The following is a 24166-nucleotide window of genomic DNA, read 5'->3' as shown; positions in this document are numbered from 1 at the left end:
TGAGAGTCTTGCAGCGATGGCTCGCTAACTCTTCAGGCACCACTCACACCTCGGTGGTGCGTGTGTCGGGGCTGTGACCTTTACACTCGTCGCGGATCCCGTAGCCGAGACAACGACTGTGCCACATACGCACACACATTTGTCACCGAGGCCCCCCGGGGGACTGGCCGAGTGACACTAGTGGATTCTTCTCTCCTCCTCGTGCTGCTTCTGCTTCTGCCTCCCTCTCTCCTTTTAACCCTTCACATCCCACTTTACCCGTCGGGTGTCGCAGGTCCTTCCTCGCTGAGCAAGCGTTTTTGAACGCCTAGATTGCGCCTGCGCAGAGAGTGCTTTCTTTAGTCCGCGCCTGTGGGTTTTATTTTCCTGGGGAATGTCTGACTGGCAGGTCCAACAAATTCCTTGCAAAAAATAGGACGCAAAGGAAAGTCGCAGAGCCAGTCCTACTGGTCTCACGGTTAATATTACAGGCGAGGGATTCTGGGATTGTTCTCCTTGGAGCAGGGAAGGGTAAGGGGAGATTTGTTAGAGAGAAGATCAGGAGAAAACTGTTTCCACTGGCAGGAGGAACGCTAACCGGAGGAAAGAAAGAAGAAAGAAAGACTTAGAACATAAGAACATAAGAATTAGGAACAGGAGTAGGCCATCTAGCCCCTCGTGCCTGCAAGATCATGGCTGATCTGGCCGTGGACTCAGCTCCACTTACCCGCCCGCTCCCCAAATTGGATTTATATAGTGCCTTTCTCAACCACCGGACGTCTCAAAGAGCTTTACAGCCAATTAAGCACTATTTGGAGTGCAGTCACTGTTGTAATGTGGGAAACGCAGCAGCCAAGTTGCGCACAGCAAGCTCCCACAAACAGCAATGTGATAATGACCAGATAGTCTGTTTTGGTGATGTTGATTGAGGGATAAATATTGGCCCAGGACACCGGGGATAACTCCCCCGTGCTCTTCTTCGAAATAGTGCCCCGGGATCTTTTACGTTCACGCGAGAGAGCAGTCGGGGCCTCGGCTTAACGTCTCCTCCGAAAGACGGCACCTCCGACAGCCTCCTGACACAGGGGAGAACGTGTTACCCACTGAGCCACGGTCGACATAGATTTAAGAAAATTGGATAAAAAGATAATTTTTTTTTACCCAGCGAATTGGTATGATCCGGAAGGCACTGCCTGAATCGGTAGTGGGAGCAGATTCAAAAGGGAATTGAATAAGTACTCGAAAAGGAGAAATTTGCAGGGCTACAGAGGACGAATTTCAAAGAGCTGGCACAGGCACGATGGGCTGAATGGCCTCGGTTTGTGCTGTATCATTCTATGATTGTGTGATTAGCGAACACATGCTTAGCGGGTTGGTGTGGCCTTCCTCTGTCTGCTATTGTAACAGAGACAGACTTGCATTTATATAGCACCTTTCCAATTCTCAGAACGCAACAAAGCTCTTCACTGCCAACGAAGTACATTTTAAGTGTAATCAATGCTGTTTTATAGGCAAATACAGCAGCCAAATTGTGCACAGCAAGATCCCACAAACAGCAATGCAATAAGTGACCAGATAATCTGTTTTAGTGATGCTGGTTGAGAGATAAATATTGGCCAGGAGGAAATTCCCCCCCTCTTCTTCGAAAAAGTGATGTGGGTCCTTTTCCGTCCACCTGAGAGAGCAGACGGGGCCTCTGTTTAACGTCTCATCCGAAAGACGGTGCCTCCGACAGAGCAGTACTCCCTCAGTACTGGCACTGCAGTAGCAGCCTGGATTTTGTGCTCGAGCCTCTGGAGTAGGGACTTGAACACGAGCCCCTGACTCAGAGGTGAGAGTACTAACCACTGAACCATGGCTGAAAGAAGAAGATGGGCTAATAACCTGTTGGACAGACGAATATCGCACCAACACGTGAAACGCTCACCCATTGTTGCTACCAGCAGGAATCTCGAATAATGAGGGGGCTCGACAAGGTGGGTGCAGAGAGGATATTTCCACTCATAGGGGAAACTAAAACTAGGGGACATAGAATAAGGGGCCGCCCATTTAAAACTGAGATGAGGAGGAAAGTCTTCTCTCAGAGGGTTGTAAGTCTGTGGAGTTCTCTGCCTCAGAGAGCTGTGGAGGCTGGGTCATTGAATATATTTAAGGCGGAGATCGACAGATTTTTGAATGATAAGTGAATAAAGGATTATGGGGAGCGGGCAGGGAAGTGGAGCTGAGTCCATGATCAGATCAGCCATGATCTTATTGAATGGCGGAGCAGGCTCCAGGGGCCAGCTGGCCTACTCCTGCTCCTATTTCTTATGTTCTTATGTTCCCTAAGCTATCGTAATCCTTGGGGGTTTTGAATTGACAAGTAACGGGAGTACATTGAACCCTGGATGTCCAAGATTGAAACCCCCCAGGCTGCAAGGTAACACCACTGTCTGATTGGTTCTGTTTGTCCTTCCAGTGTGACCCCGGGAAATCCACCAAGTTTCTGTACGAGTTGCTCTACAATGAGCCAATGAAGATCGTCCTCCTGCCTGGGTGCAGTGGCGTCTCGACACTGGTGGCAGAGGCGGCCCGGATGTGGAACCTGATCGTGGTGAGTAGCACGGCTTGGACATGACTGTCTGTCTCCGTCTGTCATCTATCTCTCCGTCTCTCTCTCTCTCCCCGTCATTCATCTCTCTCTCTGTCTCTCCATCTGTTGCAGTCTGTCTCCCACTCTCTCTGTCATCTTTCTCTCCGTCGGTCTCCATCTCTCCCTCTCTCCCATCATTCATCTCTCTCTCCATCTGTCTCCATCTCTCTCCCTCTGTCTCACTCTGCCATGTCTCTCTCTCTGTCTCTTTCCATCTCCTTCATCTCTCTCCATCTGTCCCTCTCCACCAATCATACCTCTTTCCGTCTCTCTCCCTCTGTCTCCATCCGTCCCGCTCTCTCCCTCTCTCCGTCTCTCTCTCTCTCTCTCTCACTGTCTTTCTCCCTCTCTCTTGCTCTCTCTCTCTGTCTCTCTCCCTCTCTGTCTGTCTCCGTCTCTCTCTCTCCCTCAGTCTCCATCTCTGCCTCTTTCTCCTCTCTCTCTCTCCTCTCTCTCTCGCCCTGTCTCTGGCCCTCTCCCTCTGTCTCTCTCTCTCTCACCCCCTCTGACTCTATCTCACCCCCTCTGTCTCTCTCTCTCTCACACCCCCTCTGCCTCCGTCTCACCCCCTCTGTCTCCGTCTCTCTCCTTCTGTCTCCGTCTCTCTCCCTCTTTTTCCATCTATCTCCCTGTGTCTCCGTCTCTCCCTCTATCTCCGTCTTTCTCTCCCTCTATCTCCATCTTTCTCTCTCTCTCTCCGTCTCTCTCCCTCACTCTCTCTCTCCGTCCCACTCTGTCTCTTGCCCTGTCTTTATCTATCTCCATCTTTGTCTCTCTCTGTTCCTTTCTCTCTCCCTTTGCATCGGCCTTCACGGTAGAAGACACTAAAAAGATCCCAATAGTGGATAATCAAGGGGCTATAGGGAGGGAGGAACTTAATACAATCACTATAACTTAAGTAGTACTCGGTAAAATAATGGGACTAAATGCGGACAAGTCCCCTGGACATGATGGCTTAAATCCTAGGGTCTGAAAGGAAGTGGCTGCAGAGATAGTGGATGCATTGGTTGTAATCTAGCAAAACTCCCTGGATTCTGGAGAAGTCCCAGCGGATTGGAAAACCACAAATGTAACACCCCTATTTAAAAAAGAAGGCAGGCAGAAAGCAGGAAACTATAGACCAGTTAGCCTAACATCGGTCGTTGGGAAAATGCTGGAGTCCATTTTTAAGGAAGCAATAGCAAGACATTTGGAAAAGCATAATAGTCAGCAGAGTCAGCATGGTTTTATGAAAGGGAAATCATGTTTAACAAATTTGCTGGAGTTCTTTGAGGACGTAACAAGCAGGGTGGATAAGGGGGAACCAGTGGATATGATGTATTTGGATTTCTAGAAGACACTCAGTAATGTGCCACATAAAAGGTGAATGCACAAGATAAAAGTTCACGGGGTTGGGGGTAATATATTAGCATGGATAGAGGATTGGCTAATCAACAGAAAACAGAGAGTCGGGATAAATGGGTCATTTTCCGGTTGGCAAACTGTAACGAGTGGGGTGCTGCAGGGATCAGTGCTGGGGCCTCAACTATTTACAATCTATATTAATGACTTAGCTGAAGGGACTGAGTGTAATATAGCCAAGTTTGCTGATGATACAAAGATGAGTGGGAAAGCAAATTGTGAGGAGGACATAAAATATTTGCAAAGATATATAGAGTGACTAAGTGAGTGGGCAAAAATTTGGCAGATGGAATATAATGTGGGAAAATGTGAGGTTATCCACTTGTAGAAAAAATAGAAAAGCAAATTATAATTTAAATGGAGAAAAATTGCAAAGTGCTGCAGTACAGAGGGACCTAGGGGTCTTTGTGCATGAAACACAAAAAGTTCGTATGCAGGTACCGCAAGTAATCAGGAAGGCAAATGGACTGTTGTCCTTTATTGCAAGGGGGATAGAGTACAAAAGCAGAGAAGTCCTGCTACACCTGTACAGGGTATTGGTGAGGCCACACCTAGAGTTTTGGTCTCCGTATTTAAGGAGGGATATACTTGCATTGGAGGCTGTTCAGAGAAAGTTCATTTTATGTATGTAAACTTTACTAGTGCCACCAGGGGGCGCACCTGTGGGAGACCCAAGGGTCACCTGCACACCCCGGGCAAACAGGTATAAAAGGCAGTCTACCATGCTGCTTCCTCACTCTGGAGTTACATTAAAGAGACCAAGGTCACAACAGTTTGAGCTTACAGTCTTGTGAAATTATTCTGAATATAACAATTGGCGACGAGTAACTGATCACGAACTTTCACGCGGTTATGGCTGCCATTGGTATTCTTGAGAGATTTGTTGAGGGTGATGATTGGGAAGCCTTCATTGAGCGTCTTGACCAGTACTTCATGGCCAATGTGCTGGATACGGAAGAGACCGCGGTCAAGCGCAGGGCGATTCTCCTCACCGTTTGCGGGTCCACGATATACGGCCTCATCGAAAATCTGCTAACACCAATGAAACCAATGGACAAGACACATGCAGAGTTGTGCACGCTGGTTCAGGAACACCTCAAGCCGAAGGAGAACATCTTAATGGCCAGGTATTGCTTTTACATGCACCATCGTTCCGAGGGCCAGGACGTGGCGAGCTATGTCGCCGACCTTAGATGCCTTGCGGGACCATGCGTATTTGCTGGATTTTTGGGGGAAATGTTGCAGGACTTTTTCGTGCTCGGCCACGTGTCATTCTTCGCAAACTGCTGTCTGCCGAATCCCTAGATCTGAGCAAGGCCATCACGATAGCCCAGGCTTTCATGTCCACGAACGATAACACTAAACAGATATCTTTGCAGCATCGAAGCTCATCAGCAAGTACTGTGCATAAAATAATGCCTTCAGCAGGCAGAACTGTACATGGCAGGGCCGACACGCCTGCAGAGGCCAGACCTGGGATGACTCAGAGTTCGCCGTGGGGCGTAAATGCGAATCCATTAACACCATGTTGGCACTGCGGGGATAATTATCGAGCCCATCAATGTCGATTCAAGCACCTATGTGTGCAAGGGCTGTGGAACAATGGGGCACCTCCAGTGAATGTGCAGACATACTGCGACTCACCGCGTGGCAGAGACGACAGAAGATGACCAATCCAGTGCGGACCACACTGAACGAGTAAGAGAGGCAACTCGACCCGAGGCTGAAGAGGAAGTGTATGGGGTACACACCTTCACCACCAAAAGCCCTCCAATAATGTTGAAAGTCAAATTAAATGGCATTCCAGTTTCCATGGAATTGGACATTGGGGCGAGTCAGTCAATTATGAGCCAGGCTTTTGAGAAACTGTAGGGCAACAAGGCACAAAGGCCAAAACTAAGCCTGATTCACACCAAGCTGCGCACTTACACCAAAAAGCTGATACCAGTCATTGGCAGTGCGGCAGTGAAGGTATTGTATGATGGAGCTGTGCATGATTTATCACTATGGATCGTACCAGGCGATGGCCCAATGCTGTTCGGCAGAAGCTGGCTAGGAAAGATCCGATGGAACTGGGACGATGTCAAAGCACTGTCTTCGGTGGATGATGCCTCGTGCTAAACAAATTCCCGTCATTATTTGAGCCAGCTATCGGCAACTTCACGGGCGCCAAAGTGCAGATCCATCTAGTCCCTGATGCATGACCTGTTCATCACAAGGCCCGAGCTGTCCCATATATGATACAAGAGAAAGTCGAGATCGAGCTGGACAGACTTCAACGAGAGGGGATCATATCACCAGTCAAGTTCAACGAGTGGGCCAGTCCAATTGTTCCAGTGTTGAAAAGCGATGGGACGGTCAGAATCTGTGGGGACTACAAGGTAATGATCAACCGAGTCTTGTTACAGGATCAGTACCCACTACCCAAAGCTGATGACCTGTTCGCAACGCTAGCAGGGGGGAAGTTGTTCACCAAGCTGGATCGAACCTATGCTTACAGGAGCTGGCTGAACCTTCAAAAAAATTGACGTGCATCAACACTGTTCATAGACCACAGATGCCCCTTTTGGGATTCGCTCGGCTGCGGCCATTTTCCAGAGGAACATGGAGAGTCTGTTCAAATCGGTTCCGCGCACCATGGTGTTTCAAGACAACATCCTGATCACTAGCTGCAACACCACCGAACACCTGCACAACCTGGAAGAGGTTCTAAAGCGACTGGACAGAGTGGGACTCAGGCTGAAACACTCAAAGTGTGTTTTCCTGGCGCCAGAGGTCGAATTTCTGGGGAGAAAGATTGCGGCGGACGGCATCAGACCCACAGACTCCAAGACGGAGTCCATCAAGAATGCACCCAGACCACAAAACGTGACGGAGCTGCGTTCGTTCCTGGGACTCCTCAACTATTTTGGTAACTTTCTACCGGGGTTGAGCACTTTGCTGGAACCCTTGCATTTATTGCCAAGCAAGGGTGACAACTGGGTTTGGGGTAAATCTCAAGAGACAGTCTTTAATAAGACCAGAAACCTGCTATGTTCTAACAAGTTACTTGTATTTTATGACCCATGTAAACGTTTAGTACTAGCTTGTGATTCATCTTTATACGGGGTCGGTTGTGTGTTACAGCAAACCAATGTTTCAGGAAAACTGCAACCGGTTGCATATGCGTCCAGAAGTTTATCTAAGGCTGAAAGAGCCTACACTATGGTTGAGAAAGAAACATTAGCATGCGTATACGGGGTTAAGAAAATGCACCAATACCTATTTGGACTCCGGTTCGAGCTCGAAACCGACCACAAACCGCTCATTTCGCTCTTCTCAGAAAGCAAAGGTATTCACACCAATGCTTCATCCCGCATCCAAAGATGGGCACTAACGTTATCTGTGTATGACTGTGTAATCCGCCACAGACCAGGCACTGAGAACTGTGCTGATGCCCTTAGTCGGCTACCATTGCCCACCACCGGGGTGGAAATGACGCAACTCACAGACTTGCTTCTTATAATGGATGCTTTTGAGAGCGAGAGGTCACCTGTCACAGCTCGCCAGATCAGGACCTGGACCAGCCAGGACCCGGTGCTATCACTAGTAAAAAGCTGCGTCCTCAATGGAAGCTGGTCAGCGGAAATGCAAGATGAAATTAAGCCGTTCCACCGACGCAAGGATGAAATGTCCATCCAGTCGGATTGTCTCTAATGGGGGAATCGCGTAGTTTTGCCAAAATACGCGACCTTCACAGTGCCCACCCAGGCATAGTCATGATGAAGGCTCTCGCCAGGTCACACGTTTGGTGGCCCGGCATTGACTCGGAATTGGAGTCATGCGTACACCAGTGTAACACTTGCTCACAGTTGAGCAGTGCACCAAGGGAGGCCCCAATGAGTCGATGGCCATGGCCCTCCAAACCGTGGTCCAGGGTCCATGTAAATTTCACTGGCTCCTTTCTAATGAGCAGTGGACGCTTACTCTAAATGGATTGAATGTATAATAATGTCGTCATGTACGTCCACTGCCACCAGTGAAAGCCTCCGGGCCATGTTCACCACCCATGGTTTGCCCAACGTCGTTGTCAGTGACAATGGACCATGTTTCACCAGCTCGGAATTCAACGAGTTCATGACCCGCAATGGCATCAAGCGTGTCAGGTCTGCACCGTTTAAGCCTGCAGCCAATGGTCAAGCGGAACGGGCAGTCCAAACCATCAAGCAGAGCTTAAAACGCGTGATGGACGGTTCCCTGCAGACTCGGTTATCTCGGGTTCTGCTCAGCTATCGGACGTGACCCCACTCGCTTACCGGTATTCCCCCTGCAGAATTGTTAATGAAGAGAGCACTCAAAACCAGGCTCTCCTTAGTCCACCCGGACCTCATTGATCATGTAGAAACCTGGCGTCACTGGCATAACATGTACCATATTGCGCGGCTGTATCGCATGACATTATAGAAACATAGAAAATAGGTACAGGAGTAGGCTATTCGGCCCCTCAAGCCTGCACCACCATTCAATAAGATCATGGCTGATCATTCACCTCAGTACCCCTTTCCTGCATTCTCTCCATACCCCTTGATCCCTTTAGCCGTAAGGGCCATATCTAACTCCCTCTTGAATATATCCAATGAACTGGCATCAACAACTCTCTGCGGCAGGGAATTCCACAGGTTAACAACTCTCTGAGTGAAGAAGTTTCTCCTCATCTCAGTCCGAAATGGCCTACCACTTATCCTTAGACTATGTCCCCTGGTTCTGGACTTCCCCAACATCGGGAACATTCTTCCTGCATCTAACATGTCCAGTCCCGTCAGAATTTTATGTGTTTCTATGAGATCCCCTCTCATCCTTCTAAACTCCAGTGAATACAGGCCCAGTTGATCCAGTCTCTCCTCATATGTCAGTCCTGCCATCCCGGGAATCAGTCTGGTGAACCTTCGCTGCACTCCCTCAATAGCAAGAACGTCCTTCCTCAGATTAGGAGACCAAAAGTGAACACAATATTCCAGGTGAGGCCTCACTAAGGCCCTGTGCAACTGCAGTAAGACCTCCCTGCTCCTATACTCAAATCCCCTAGCTATGAAGGCCAACATACCATTTGCCTTCTTCACCGCCTGCTGTACCTGCATGCCAACTTTCAATGACTGATGTACCCTGACACCCAGGTCTCGCTGCACCTCCCCTTTTCCTAATCTGCCGCCATTCAAATAATATTCTGCCTTCGTGTTTTTGCCCCCAAAGTGGATAACCTCACATTTATCCACATTATACTGCATCTGCCACACGTTTGCCCACTCACCTAACCTGTCCAAGTCACCCTGCAGCCTCTTAGCGTCCTCCTCACAGCTCACACCGTCACCCAGTTTAGTGTCATATGCAAACTTGGAGATATTACACTCAATTCCCTCATCCAAATCATTAATGTATATTGTAAATAGCTAGGGTCCCAGAACTGAGCCCTGCGGCACCCGCCATTCTGAAAAGGACCCGTTTATCCCGATTGTCTGCTTCCTGTCTGCCAACCAGTTCTCTATCCACGTCAGATATTACCCCCAATACCATGTGCTTTAATTTTGCACACCAATCTCTTGTGTGGGACCTTGTCAAAAGCCTTTTGAAAGTCCAAATACACCACATCCACTGGTTCTCCCTTGTCCACTCTACCAGTTACATCCTCAAAAAATTCTGGAAGATTTGTCAAGCATGATTTCCCTTTCATAAATCCATGCTGACTTGGACCGATCCTGTCACTGCTTTCCAAATGCGCTGCTATTTCATCTTTAATAATTGATTCCAACAGTTGGCCCACTACTGATGTTAATGCCCCGTGTTTGTTCTTAATTACGGTCATGGTCCCAAATGGGTTGCTGGCACTGTGTTAGCCAAGGAGAAGAATAGAGTGTTTGTTGTCAAACTTTTGAATGGACAAACGTGCAGAAAGCATTTGGATCAGACCAAACTGCGATTCACTGACGAACAGTTTGAAGAGGACATTACCATCAATGATCCACCCACACACACCCAACCAGCAATCGACCTCGCGGTCAACCACGAGGATGAACCCACCATGCCCAACAGTCCGATCAGACCAGCCACACTGCAGTACAGCAATAATCCGACTGACTCACCCATGCCAGGACTTCAACTCAGGTTATCAACCCAGGAACGCAGAGTCCCGGGTTATAAATAACTTGTATCTGAGACTTTGTGGGGGAGTGATGTTATGTATGTAAACATTACCAATGTGTAAGACTTGCCACCAGGGGGGCGCACCTGTAGGAGACCCAAGGTTCACCTGCAAACCCTGTGCAAGCAGGAATAAAAGGCAGTCTAGCATGCTGCTTCCTCACTCTGGAGTTACGTTAAAGAGACCACGGTCACAACAGTTTGAGCTTACAGTATACAGTCTTGTGGAGTTATTCTGAACATAACAGTTCACTAGTTTGATTCTGGAGATGAAGGGATTGACTTCTGAGGATAGGTTGAGCAGGTTGGGCCTATACACATTGGAGTTCAGAAGAATGAGAGGTGATCTTATCGAAACATATAAGATACTGAGGGGGCTCGACAAGGTGGATGCAGAGAGGATATTTCCACTCATAGGGGAAACTAAAACTAGGGGACATAGTCTCAGAATAAGGGGCCCCATCCATTTAAAACTGAGATGAGGAGGAATTTCTTCTCTCAGAGGGTTGTAAATCTGTAGAATTCTCTGCCTCAGAGAGCTGTGGAAGCCGGGACAGTGATTATATTTAAGGCGGAGAAAGACAGATTTTTGAGCGATAATGGAATAAAGGGTTATGGGGAGCAGGCAGGGAAGTGGAGCTGAGTCCAGATCAGCCATGATATTAAATGGAGGAGCAGGCTCGAGGGGCCAAATAGCCCACTCCTGCTCCTATTTCTTATGTTGTCTCTGTCTCTCCCCCTCTCTCTGTTTCTCTCTCTCTGTCTCGGTCTCTCCCTCTGTCTCGGTCTTTTCCTTTGTCTCCATGTCTGTCTTTTTAAGAACATATGAACATAAAAAACATAAGAAATAGAAGCAGGAGTAGGCCATACGGCCGTTGAGCCTGCTCCAACATTCAATAAGATCACGGCTGATCATCGACCTCAACTCCACTTTCCCGCTCGATCTCCATATCCCCTGATTCCCCTCGACTCCAAAAATCTATCTATCTCAGCGTTGAATATATTCAGAGACTCAGCATCCACAGGCCTCTGGGGCAGAGAATCCCAAAGATTCACCACCCTCTGAGTGAAGAAATTCCTCTTCATCTCGCTCTCTTAAATGGCCTACCCCTTACCCTGAGACTGTGCCCACTAGTTCTAGATACTCCCGCCAGGGGAAACATCCTCTCAGCATCTACCCTGTCAATCCCCTTCAGAATCTTGTATGTTTCAATGAGATCACCTCATTCTTCTAAACTCCAGAGAGTATAGGCCCATTCTACGCAATCTTTCATCATAAGACCCCTTATCCCAAGAATCAATCTAGTGAACCCTCCTTTCTTAGATAAGGACATCATTCTGTTTGTTTCAGTCCTTGCTTTTCTGTGTGCCAGTGCATTTAGTTGTCTCTCTCCATCTCTCTCTATCTCTCCATCTCTCTCTCTCTCCCTCTCTCTCTGCCTCTCGCCCTCTGTCTTTATCTCTCTCCATCTCTGTCTCGCTCTGTTTCTCTCTCTCTCCCTTTGTCTCTGTCTCTACCCCTCTCTCCCTCTGTCTCCATGTCTGTTCTTGTTTTTCAGTGCCTCCGTGTGTTTATCTGTCCCTCTCTCTCTCTCTGTCTCTCCCTGTCACTCTCTCTGTCTCCCTCCGCCCCTGATTCTCATGCCCCTGTCTCAACCCCTCTCTCCTCCTCTCTCTCCTCCTCTCTGTCAGTCTCACTCTCTCTATCCCTCTCCATCTCTGTCTCTCTGACACTCTGTCTCCCTCCCTCTCTCTCTTTCTCTCTGTCTCTCTCTCTCTCTGTCGCTCTCTCTACCCCTCTCTCTCTCCCTCTGTCTCCCATGTCTGTCTTTCTGTTTGTTTCTGTCCTTGTTTTTCTATACCTCAGTGTGTTTATCTGTCCCTCTGTTTCTCCCTCTCTGACACTCTCTGTCTCTCTCTCTCTGTCTCTCCCTCTCTCCCTCTCTCGGTCTCTGATTCTCTCTCTGTCTCCGATTCTCTCTCTCTCTGTCTCTCCCTCTCTCCCTCTCTCTGTCTCTGTTTCTCTCTCTGTCTCTGATTCTCTCTCTCTCTGTCTCTCTCTCTCCATCCCGCTCCCTCTCTCTCTCCCTCTGTCTCCATGTCTGTCTTTCTGTTTGTTTCTGTCCTTGTTTTTCTGTGCCTCAGTGTGTTTATCTGTCCCTGTCCCTCTCCCTCTCTGTCTCTCTCTCTCTCTCTCTCCCTATCTCTTCCATTTCTGACCCTCGGCGGTGGGGTAATTTGAACCTAACCCGTCGGGAACAGAATGGATTGGTGACTGACGCCTGTTTTACACCCGCCCCGATAGTACGCTCCGTTGAAGTCCCCCGTTATCGCCCGCTTGAAACTACTGCACCACCTACCCAAGTGGGTGAGCTGTGCCCCAGCAGGCAGTAACAGAAAGACAAGACAAGCTAATGTAACGCCTCTGTAGCTAATGTAACGCCTCTGTTTAAAAAAGGGGGCAGGCAAAAGGCAGGTAACTATAGGCCGGTTAGTTTAACATCTGTAGTGGGGAAAATGCTTGAAACTATCATTAAGGAAGAAATAGCGGGACATCTAGATAGGAATAGTGCAATCAAGCAGACGCAGCATGGATTCATGAAGGGGAAATCATGTTTAACTAATTTACTGGAATTCTTTGAGGATATAATCAGCATGGTGGATAGAGGTGTACCGATGGATGTGGTGTATTTAGATTTTCAAAAGGCATTCGATAAGATGCCACACAAAAGGTTACTGCAGAAGATAAAGGTACGCGGAGTCAGAGGAAATGTATTAGCATGGATCGAGAATTGGCTGGCTAACAGAAAGCAGAGAGTCGGGATAAATGGGTCCTTTTCAGGTTGGAAATCGGTGGTTAGTGGTGTGCCACAGGAATCGGTGCTGGGACCACAACTGTTTATAATATACATAGATGACCTGGAAGAGGGGACAGAGTGTAGTGTAACAACATTTGCAGATGACACAAAGATTAGTGGGAAAGCGGGTTGTGTAGAGGACACAGAGAGGCTGCAAAGAGATTTAGATAGGTTAAGCGAATGGGCTAAGGTTTGGCAGATGGAATACAATGTCGGAAAATGTGAGGTCATCCACCTTGGGAAAAAAAATAGTAAAAGGGAATATTATTTGAATGGGGAGAAATTACAACATGCTGCGGTGCAGAGGGACCTGGAGGTCCTTGTGCATGAATCCCAAAAAGTTAGTTTGCAGGTGCAGCAGGTAATCAGGAAGGCGAATGGAATGTTGGCCTTCATTGCGAGAGGGATGGAGTACAAAAGCAGGGAGGTCCTGCTGCAACTGTACATGGTATTGGTGAGGCCGCACCTGGAGTACTGCGTGCAGTTCTGGTTACCTTACTTAAGGAAGGATATACTAGCTTTGGAAGGGGTACAGAGACGATTTACTTGGCTGATTCCGGAGATGAGGGGGTTACCTTATGATGATAGATTGAGTAGACTGGGTCTTTACTCCTTGGAGTTCAGAAGGATGATGGGTGATCTTATAGAAACATTTAAAATAATGAAAGGGATAGACAAGATAGAGGTAGAGAGGTTGTTTCCACTGGTCGGGGAGACTAGAACTAGGGGGCACAGCCTCAAAATACGGGGGAGCCAATTTAAAACCGAGTTGAGAAGGAATTTCTTCTCCCAGAGGGTTATGAAGCTGTGGAATTCTCTGCCCAAGGAAGCAGTTGAGGCTAGCTCATTGAATGTATTCAAGTCACAGATAGATAGATTTTTAACCAATAAGGGAATTAAGGGTTATGGGGAGCGGGCGGGTAAGTGGAGCTGAGTCCACGGCCAGATCAGCCATGATCTTGTTGAATGGAGGAGCAGGCTCGAGGGGCTAGATGGCCTACTCCTGTTCCTAATTCTTATGTTCTTATAAGACCAGGTCACTTTAAGAATAGCTCAGCTAGAAAAGTGGGCCTGCACCTAGGCAGATAGAACACTGACAAAAGATCACCTTACTGTCGCCGAGGAGTCCAGGAAATTGCTTGCTGTCACTGTGTAGGCTGTGCGTTACTCACTCAATTATTTATGTAAAATAAAACCGGGGCTGGTCTCATGCTCTGCCTGCGTTAATGAAGTGCTTCTCAGTCCACCGTACATGAAGAAAGGCGAATTCACACGGCGGTGTGTGTGATATTTCAGCAGCTGGTGTATGAAGCAAGCGTACTGTGTAATGATCCACGGGGCTCCTGCTGTGACAGACTGCATAGTCGGGCGGTAAATGGTTGCACTCCGGCTCTTAAGGGATGTGAGGACCCCTTAAACCGGAGCGCTCAACGCCGATTAATACCTGGTGAGAGCTGTGGCACTGGTGCTGTACCCTATGCGGGAAGAGTTCCCATCTGCCACCGCTCCGTCAGCTTAAGTCCATCTAAGCCTCTGCTGCCCGTTTCTGACCTGACGCCCATTACCCATGATGCCCTGTGCTCGCTGACCTCCATTAGCACCATGAGCCGTTCGCTTTGAAGATACCGCGTGTGTACACAGCAAATTAAAAGTACCTCCCACAAAGATTTTTTTTCAGAGGACGCATTGATTGGTTCTCAGTAAAACAGCGCCTCGATTTTAAAATTCTCATCCTTGTTTTCAAATCCCTCCGTGACCTCGCCCCTCCCTATCTCTGTAATCTCCTCCAGCCCCACAACCCCCCCGAGATGTCTGCCCTCCTCTAATTCTGCCCCCCTGAGCATCCCTGTTTGTAATCCCTCCACCATCGGTGGCCGTGCCTTCAGCTGGTAGGAGCAGGAGTAGGCCATTTGGCCCCTCGAGCCTGCTCTGCCATTTAATGAGATCATGGCTGATCTGATCTTGGCCTCAACTCCACTTTCCTGCCCGCTCCCCATAATCCTTTATTCCCCTATCGTTCAAGAATCTGTCTAGCTCAGCCTAGAATATATTAAATGCCTCAGCATCCACAGCTCTCTGGGGCAGAGAACTCCAAAGATTCACGACCCTCTGAGAGAAAAAATTTCTCCTCATCGCCATCTTAAATGGGTGACCCCTTATTCTGAAACTGTGCCCCCTAATTCTAGTTTCATCCACGAGGGGAAACATTCTCTCTGCATCCACCCTGTTAAGTAAGATCACCTCTCAGTCTTCTAAACTCCAATGGGTATAGGCCCAACCTGCGCGATCTTTGCTCATAGGACAACCCCTTCATCACAGGAATCAACTTAATGAACCTACTCTGAACTCCCTCCAATGCAAGTCTGTCCCTCCTTAAATAAGGAGACCCAAACTGTACACCGTACTGGCCTTACCAATACCCTGTACAGTTGTAGCAGGACTTCTCTGCTTTTATACTCTATCCCCCTTGCAATAAAGGCCAACATTCCATTTGCCTTCCTGATTACTTGCTGTACCTGCATACTAACTTTTTGTGTTTCATGCACAAGGACCCCCAGGTCCCTCCGTACTGCAGAATTTTATAATCTCTCTCATTTAACTAATATTTTGCTTTTTTATTCTGCCTACCTAAATGGACAACTTCACATTTTCCCACATTATACTCCATCTGCCAAATTTTTGCCCACTCACTTAACCTGTCTATATCCCTTTGCAGATTCTTTGTGTTCTCCTCACAACTTTCCCACCTATCTTTGTATCATCAGCAAATTTGGCTACATTATACTCGGTCCCTTCATCCAAGTCATTAATATAGATTGTAAATAGTTGAGGCCCCAGCACCGATCCCTGCGGCATCCCACTAGCTACAGGTTGCCAACCGGAAAATGACCCATTTATCCCGATTTGCTGTTTTCTGTTAGTTAGCCAATCCTCTATCCGTGCCAATATATTACCCACAACCCCGTGAGCTTTTATCTTGTGTAGTAATCTTATATGTGGCACTGTATTGAATGCCTTTTGGAAATCTAAATACACTACATCTACTGGGTCCCCTTTATCCACCCTGCTCGTTACATTCTGAAATAACTCTATAATAAATTTGTCAAACACAATTTCCTTTTTATAAAACCATGTTGACATCTGCTTGATTGTGTTATGATTTTCAAAAAGTCCTGCTACTACTTCCTTAATAATGGATTCCAGCATTTTCCCAATGACAGATGTTGGGCTAACTGGCTTATGGTTTCCTGCTTTCTGTCTCCCTCCTTTCTTGAATAGCGGCATTACATTTGCAGTTTTCCAATCTGCTGGGACCTCTCTAGACTCTAGGGAATTTTGGAAGATTAGAACCAATGTATCCACTATCTCTGCAGTCACATCTTTTAAGACCCTAAGATGCAGGCCATCAGGTCCAGGGGACTTGTCAGCAGTTAATCCCATCAGTCTGTCTAGTATTTTTTCTGCAGTGATAATGATTGTTTTAATTTCCTCCCTCACGTATTTTCTACTATTATTGGGATGCTTTTAGTATCTTCTACCATGAAGACCGATACAAAATATTTGTTCAAAGTCTCTACCATTTCCTTGTTTCCCTATATTAATTCCCCAGCCTCGTCCTCTAAGGGACCAACGTTTACTTTAGCTACTCTCTTCCTTGTTATATACTTGTAGAATCTCTTACTATCTGTTGTTATATTTCTTGCTAGTTTACTCTCATAATCTATCTTCTCCCTCTTTATTATTTTTTTATTCGTCCTTTGCTGGTTCCTAAAATTTTCCCAATCTTCTGGCCTACCGCTAATCTTTGCAACATTGTATGCCTTTTCTTTCAATTTGATACCATCCTTAACTTCCTTCGTTAGCCACAGATGGTACATCCTTCCTGTAGAGTCTTTCTTTCTCAAGGGAACATATCTTTGCTGAGAATTATGAAATACCTCCTTAAATGTCTGCCACTGTTATCTGCCGTCTGACCTTTTCGTCTATTTTCCCAATCCACTTTAACCAACTCTGTCTTCATACCTTTCTAATTGCCTTTATTTAGGTTTAAGACACTCATTTCAGACCCAAGTTTCTCACCCTCAAACTGAATGTGAAATTCAGTTTCTACGCAAATGCAAGTTGCCATTGTTGACACTGCGAATCGATATAAAAAAGTGTCCTATTCCAGCATTCTGATCACTCAGCAGAAGATCCTTTTAAATCTACGCTGCCGTTAATTGAGAGAATCTCCTCCATAAATCTCCATAGAGAAAACACTGGGGAGCTCGGACACACAAACTATTAAAGTGAGTGAGTGTAGATTGCCCTTTGACCCTGTTGCCGAGATCAGGATGAACGGTTCCGGAGGGACTTGTGACCGAGTAAAGCTCTCATCGCCTGCTTTCAGCTGTCATGAAATCTGTGTCACGCGTGTTTGGAGGCAATGGTGGTCTGAATCTGTGATTTTGAATTTGACCCATATCCATTTATTTTTAAAAATCAGCTGCAGTATTTTTTGGGGGTTGGGGCTTAGTGGTGGTGGGGGGCGGGGGGTTGGACTGAATTAAAATGGAAGGTGCGCAGCAAGAAATGAACACTCCCGAGGAGGAACGTGATGTTGGTAACGTGAGGAACGACAACTTGGGGTTGTATCCAGCCCTCCGACCCTCCGAGATGTCTGCCTCTCGCGCATGCCCAATTTTTATCGCCCCGCCATTGGTGTCCGTGCCTTCAGTTACCTGGGCTCTGAGCTCTGGAATTCACTCCCTAAACCTCGTTGCCTCTCGGCCTCTCTCTCTGCTCCTTTAAGACAGCATAACCACGATGGGTCGAATGGCCTCTTTCTGTGCTGTAAAACCCACCTCATTGACCAAGTTTTTGGTCAACTGCCCCAATACCTCCTTACCATGGTAAAGGCGCCATATAACTACTTATCGTTGTTGTTACGCGGCTCGGTGTCACATTTTGGTCAGATGACCCTCCTCTGAAGCACCTTGGGGTTGTTTTTGGTACCTTAAAGGCGCTATATAAATTCGAGGTGTTGTTGTTGTTGTTGAGCCGCGCAGAGCTGAAAAATCTGTCGATTTTGATCGTGGCCGTAAGTCGTGGGAGAGCTGCTCCCATCAGCCCGACAGCTCCCGGGATAGGGAGGGAAAGACAGGGAAAAAAAACAAATCAGCCGGGGCTCCTGCTTGAGTGCGCGCTAAGTGAAGATGTGATCCCCTCCCCCACGGTCGAACAGACCATGTAAGGTCGCACGTGAAGAATGGCCATTTGGCGCCTGCGGAATTTGGCCCCAGCGAGAATCGGAGGGTGGGGGAGTAAGGCCTATTTTGTTCCGGGAAGGTTTTTCTAACGATGCCCATCTTAACTACCAAGGCCTGGCCTCACAGACACACGGGGAGTGATTTTAACTTTGGGCCATGGCATAAAATAGCCGATATCGATAATAGCTGCCAGTTATATGCCCCCCTGACCGATATTTCCTTTCCATTGAAGGTCAATAGAGGGGAAAATCGCTTGTAACCGGGCGGCCAATTGCGATATTGGCCATTTTAAACCGTCAACAGTTAAAATGGCCGCCCGGTTATCCGTTGCCGAGCTGCACCCAGCTATTCCTGGCTCAGTCGCTCAGCGAGTGAGCTGAGTTCGGGGGTGTCGAATGTAATTGCCATGGCTTGTCAGCCTGGAGTAGCGCGGGGAGGGGGCGGGGGAGGGGGGTGGGGTGGGGTATGGAGAGCAGGACGAGAATCTCCAAACTCCCACACCACCTCATTTGTGCTCGTGCTCCTTCTCTGCTTCCTCAGCCCACCTCCCCCAACCCACTCCCATTGGTTTAATTTTGATTGTTCGACAAGTTCTCCAGATGGTTAATAACAGATAGAGCAACATGAGGAGCGCACACCGTTGCCAAGGCAACCGCCCTGTGGAGTTCGACCCAGAAATGCTGTGAGAGACAAGGAAAAAAAAACGATGTGTCTGCCTTAACCCTTGTGCAATGGGCTGGGTGCGCGCTCTCTCATTCTGCTTCTGTAGGAGACATGGGCATGGTTAACTCTCCCCTACCTTGCCCAAGAGGCTATCCGCCACATGTGAGCTAGGGCGGCCAGTGCTAGTAGGATATTCAACTGCAGGAATCATCGCAGCCCGACCCGACACTGTCCGTCTGCCACATCCAAATTCTCCTGCACGTTCCTGCGATCAGGAGTTGGGAAGCCTGGCTCAATTCCCAGCCCAGGGTGAGGGCAGGAATTTGAGGGCGATCCCAGTTGAGATCAGCCTGGGAATCTACTTCTGGAATCTTCCTGTTCACTATGGCACAGTACCAGGCTGACTGGTGATCCTGGGGAGGCTGAGAAAATCACATTTTAAATCTGTCTGACCAGAATCGATTGACTAAGTAACTGAGAAAGGGTCAATGTAGGCCCCAGGCTGATGTACCAGTGCATTCTGGGAAGTCGGGAAGCCATGTTGGAAAGGCCCAGAGAGGGTCAGGTCCTTGAATGTGGCGTCAAAAACAGGAATCAAATACCCCCTGCCCCCTTGTCTCCCTTTCTAAACTGGAATTTTAATTTTGAGTGATCACAGGAACAGTTTGTTGATGCTTTTCACAGCGAAGATAGCTGCAAACTGTTTTGTTTCTAATATTTCCTGCCTTTAAGCAAAAAATGATTTTAAATTACAAGACATGAAAACAATTACACGGCAGATCTCAGAGTTTGTAAAAGAAAACAGACAGATTAATGTTAGGGGTATAGATGCAGACACAGCATAGAGAGGCAGAGAGGGGCAGAGAGATGGAGGGGGGTCAGAGACGGAGAGGTACAGAGATGGAGAGAGAGGGGGAAAAAGAGAACAAGAGGGAAAGAGAGAGAGGGAAAGAGAGAGAGCGAGAGAAAGAGAGCGAGAGAGAGAGAGAGAGAAAGAGAGAGAGAGGGAGAGTGACTGGGAGAGGGACAGAGGGAGAGGGACAGAGAGAGAGGGAGATAGAGGGACAGAGAGAGAGGGAGAGAGAGAGACAGCGAGAGAGGTTGCAGGACAATAAAAAGAGGAAAAGGGAAACAGAGAGGGAGAGGGGCAAAGAGAGGAAGAGGGAAAGAGAGGGACAGGGAGAGAGGGAGAGGGACACAAAGAGAAAGGGACAGAGTGAGAAAGAGAGGCTGAGAAATGGGCAGAGGGAGAGAGAGAGGGGCAGAGAGAAAGACAGACAGGGGCAGAGAGAGGGGCAGAGTGAGAGAGAGAGAGAGACACACACGGGCAAAGAGAGAGAGGGGCAGAGTGAGAGAGAGACACACGTGGGGGCGGAGGGAGAGAGAGAGAAGCAGAGAGATACGGGCAGAGAGAGAGCAAGAGAGAGACACACACATGGGCAGAGAGAGAGAGGGGCAGAGAGGGAGAGAGAGAGAAGCAGAGAGATACGGGCAGAGAGAGAGCAAGAGAGAGACACACACATGGGCAGAGAGAGAGAGGGGCAGAGAGGGAGAGAGAGAGAAGCAGAGAGATACGGGCAGAGAGAGAGCAAGAGAGAGACACACACACACACGGGCAGAGAGAGAGAGGGGCAGAGAGGGAGAGAGAGAGAAGCAGAGAGATACGGGCAGAGAGAGAGCAAGAGAGAGACACACACACACACGGGCAGAGAGAGAGAGGGGCAGAGAGGGAGAGACACAGGAACAGATAGAGATAGAGTGTCATGGCCAAAAAGAGACGGACAGAAGAGAGAGAAAGAGGGGCAGAGAGAGAGTGTGAGAGGGGCAGAGAGAGATACAGGGGCAGAGAGAGTGGGCAATGAGAGAGAGAGAAAGGGGGAGATATAAGGGCAGAGCGAGAGAGAGAGATGTAACCAGTGGGAGTGTTGTGGGCTGCCTTGTGCTTCCTGCTGCTTGTCTCTGGCTGAAGCCGGCCTTTAGCTTGAATAAATGGAAGATCTTTGAGCCCATCAGGGGTCACAGTGCTGAACGGCTCTCTTGCAATTTTCACAGGGTATCGCACTCTCACTAACCTTCAACTCTTTCATGTGGCGTTGCTTAGCAACACTGGATGTTTGGCAGCGTTTCAACTATCAAGATGCTGATTAGCTGAGCTGAGATGTTCAGCAAATGCAAAGCTTGAAATCCCCCACCTGTTGCAGCGAGACCCTGTTAACCAAGGAGAGCATACAATGCACACAGACCTCTGACAGTGTGGAGTGCAGCGTAAAAACCCAGGGTCTGAGACCCTTGTATTGTGCAGTGTGAGGACCCTGGGGTCTGAGACCCTTGTGCAGTGTGAGGACCCTGGGGTCTGAGACCCTTGTGCAGTGTGAGGACCCTGGGGTCTGAGACCCTTGTATTGTGTAGTGTGGAGACCCTGGGGTCTGAGACCCTTATATTGTGTAGTGTGAGGACCCTGGGGTCTGAGACCCTTGTATTGTGTAGTGTGAGGACCCTGGGGTCTGAGACCCTTGTATTGTGTAGTGTGAGGACCCTGGGGTCTGAGACCCTTATATTCTGCAGTGTGAGGACCCTGGGGTCTGAGATCATTATATTGTGCAGTGTGGAGACCCGGGGGTCTGAGACCCTTGTATTGTGCAGTGTGAGGACCCTGGAGTCTGAGACCCTTGTATTGTGTAGTGTGAGGACCCTGGGGTCTGAGACCCTTGTATTGTGTAGTGTGAGGACCCTGGGGTCTGAGACCCTTGTATTGTGTAGTGTGAGGACCCTGGGGTCTGAGACCCTTGTATTGTGTAGTGTGAGGACCCTGGGGTCTGAGACCCTTGTATTGTGTAGTGTGGGGACCCTGGGGTCTGAGACCCTTGTATTGTGTAGTGTGGAGACCCTGGGGTCTGAGACCCTTATATTGTGTAGTGTGGGGACCCTGGGGTCTGAGACCCTTGTATTGTGCAGTGTGAGGACCCTGGGGTCTGAGACCCTTGTATTGTGTAGTGTGAGGAACCTGGGGTCTGAGACCCTTGTATTGTGCAGTGTGAGGAGCCTGGGGTCTGAGACCCTTGTATTGAGTAGTGTGGAGACCCTGGGGTCTGAGACCCTTGTATTGTGCAGTGTGAGGACCCTGGGGTCTGAGACCCTTGTATTGTGTAGTGTGAGGACCCTGGGGTCTGAGACCCTTGTATTGTGTAGTGTGAGGACCCTGGGGTCTGAGACCCTTGTATTGTGTAGTGTGAGGACCCTGGGGTTTGAGACCCTTGTATTGTGTAGTATGGAGACCCTGGGGTCTGAGACCCTTGTATTGTGCAGTGTGGGGACCCCCAGGGTCTGAGACCCTTGTATTGTACAGTGTGAGGACCCTGGGGTCTGAGACCCTTGTATTGTGCAGTGTGGAGACCCTGGGGTCTGAGACCCTTGTATTGTGCAGTGTGAGGGCCCTGGGGTCTGAGACCCTTGTATTGTGCAGTGTGAGGACCCTGGGGTCTGAGACCCTTGTATTGTGTAGTGTGAGGACCCTAGGGTCTGAGACCCTTGTATTGTGTAGTGTGGGAACCCTGGGGTCTGAGACCCTTGTATTGTGTAGTGTGGGGACCCTTGGGTCTGAGACCCTTGTATAGTGTAGTGTGAGGACCCTGGGCTCTGAGACCCTTGTATTGTGTAGTGTGAGGACCCTGGGGTCTGAGACCCTTGTATTGTGTAGTGTGAGGACCCTGGGGTCTGAGACCCTTGTATTGTGTAGTGTGAGGACCCTGGGGTCTGAGACCCTTGTATTGTGCAGTGTGGGGACCCTGGGGTCTGAGACCCTTGTATTGTGTAGTGTGGAGACCCTGGGGTCTGAGACCCTTATATTGTGTAGTGTGGGGACCCTGGGGTCTGAGACCCTTGTATTGTGCAGTGTGAGGACCCTGGGGTCTGAGACCCTTGTATTGTGTAGTGTGAGGACCCTGGGGTCTGAGACCCTTGTATTGTGTAGTGTGAGGACCCTGGGGTCTGAGACCCTTGTATTGTGCAGTGTGGAGACCCTGGGGTCTGAGACCCTTGTATTGTGCAGTGTGAGGACCCTGGGGTCTGAGACCCTTGTATTGTGTAGTGTGAGGACCCTGGGGTCTGAGACCCTTGTATTGTGTAGTGTGAGGACCCTGGGGTCTGAGACCCTTGTATTGTGTAGTGTGAGGACCCTGGGGTCTGAGACCCTTGTATTGTGTAGTGTGAGGACCCTGGGGTCTGAGATCCTTGTATTGTGCAGTGTGAGGACCCTAGGGTCTGAGACCCTTGTATTGTGTAGTGTGGGAACCCTGGGGTCTGAGACCCTTGTATTGTGTAGTGTGGGGACCCTGGGGTCTGAGACCCTTGTATTGTGCAGTGTGAGGACCCTGGGGTCTGAGACCCTTGTATTGTGTAGTGTGGAGACCCTGGGGTCTGAGACCCTTATATTGTGTAGTGTGGGGACCCTGGGGTCTGAGACCCTTGTATTGTGCAGTGTGAGGACCCTGGGGTCTGAGACCCTTGTATTGTGTAGTGTGAGGAACCTGGGGTCTGAGACCCTTGTATTGTGCAGTGTGAGGAGCCTGGGGTCTGAGACCCTTGTATTGAGTAATGTGGAGACCCTGGGGTCTGAGACCCTTGTATTGTGCAGTGTGAGGACCCTGGGGTCTGAGACCCTTGTATTGTGTAGTGTGAGGACCCTGGGGTCTGAGACCCTTGTATTGTGTAGTGTGAGGACCCTGGGGTCTGAGACCCTTGTATTGTGTAGTATGGAGACCCTGGGGTCTGAGACCCTTGTATTGTGCAGTGTGGGGACCCCCAGGGTCTGAGACCCTTGTATTGTACAGTGTGAGGACCCTGGGGTCTGAGACACTTGTATTGTGCAGTGTGGAGACCCAGGGGTCTGAGACCCTTGTATTGTGCAGTGTGAGGGCCCTGGGGTCTGAGACCCTTGTATTGTGCAGTGTGAGGACCCTGGGGTCTGAGACCCTTGTATTGTGTAGTGTGAGGACCCTGGGGTCTGAGAACCTTGTATTGTGTAGTGTGAGGACCCTGGAGTCTGAGACCCTTGTATTGTGCAGTGTGAGGACCCTAGGGTCTGAGACCCTTGTATTGTGTAGTGTGGGAACCCTGGGGTCTGAGACCCTTGTATTGTGTAGTGTGGGGACCCTTGGGTCTGAGACCCTTGTATAGTGTAGTGTGAGGACCCTGGGCTCTGAGACCCTTGT

At 48.9% G+C, this 24166-nt stretch overlaps 1 protein-coding gene across 1 annotated transcript in view; it reads left to right on the top strand.

The window, feature by feature from the left end:
* Nucleotides 1-24166, top strand: part of gabbr1b (gamma-aminobutyric acid (GABA) B receptor, 1b) — a 662620-nt gene that overhangs the window by 259199 nt on the left and 379255 nt on the right. The window contains exon 6 of the mRNA XM_070862216.1: nt 2438-2572. Coding sequence (XP_070718317.1) covers nt 2438-2572 — 135 coding nt within the window. The remainder of the gene's footprint in view (nt 1-2437; nt 2573-24166) is intronic.

The sequence above is a fragment of the Pristiophorus japonicus genome, chromosome 19 (genome assembly GCF_044704955.1).
Source record: "Pristiophorus japonicus isolate sPriJap1 chromosome 19, sPriJap1.hap1, whole genome shotgun sequence".
NCBI lineage: Eukaryota > Metazoa > Chordata > Chondrichthyes > Pristiophoridae > Pristiophorus > Pristiophorus japonicus.
The sequence above is the reverse complement of the archived record's forward strand: the minus strand, read 5'-3'. Positions and strand labels throughout refer to the sequence as shown.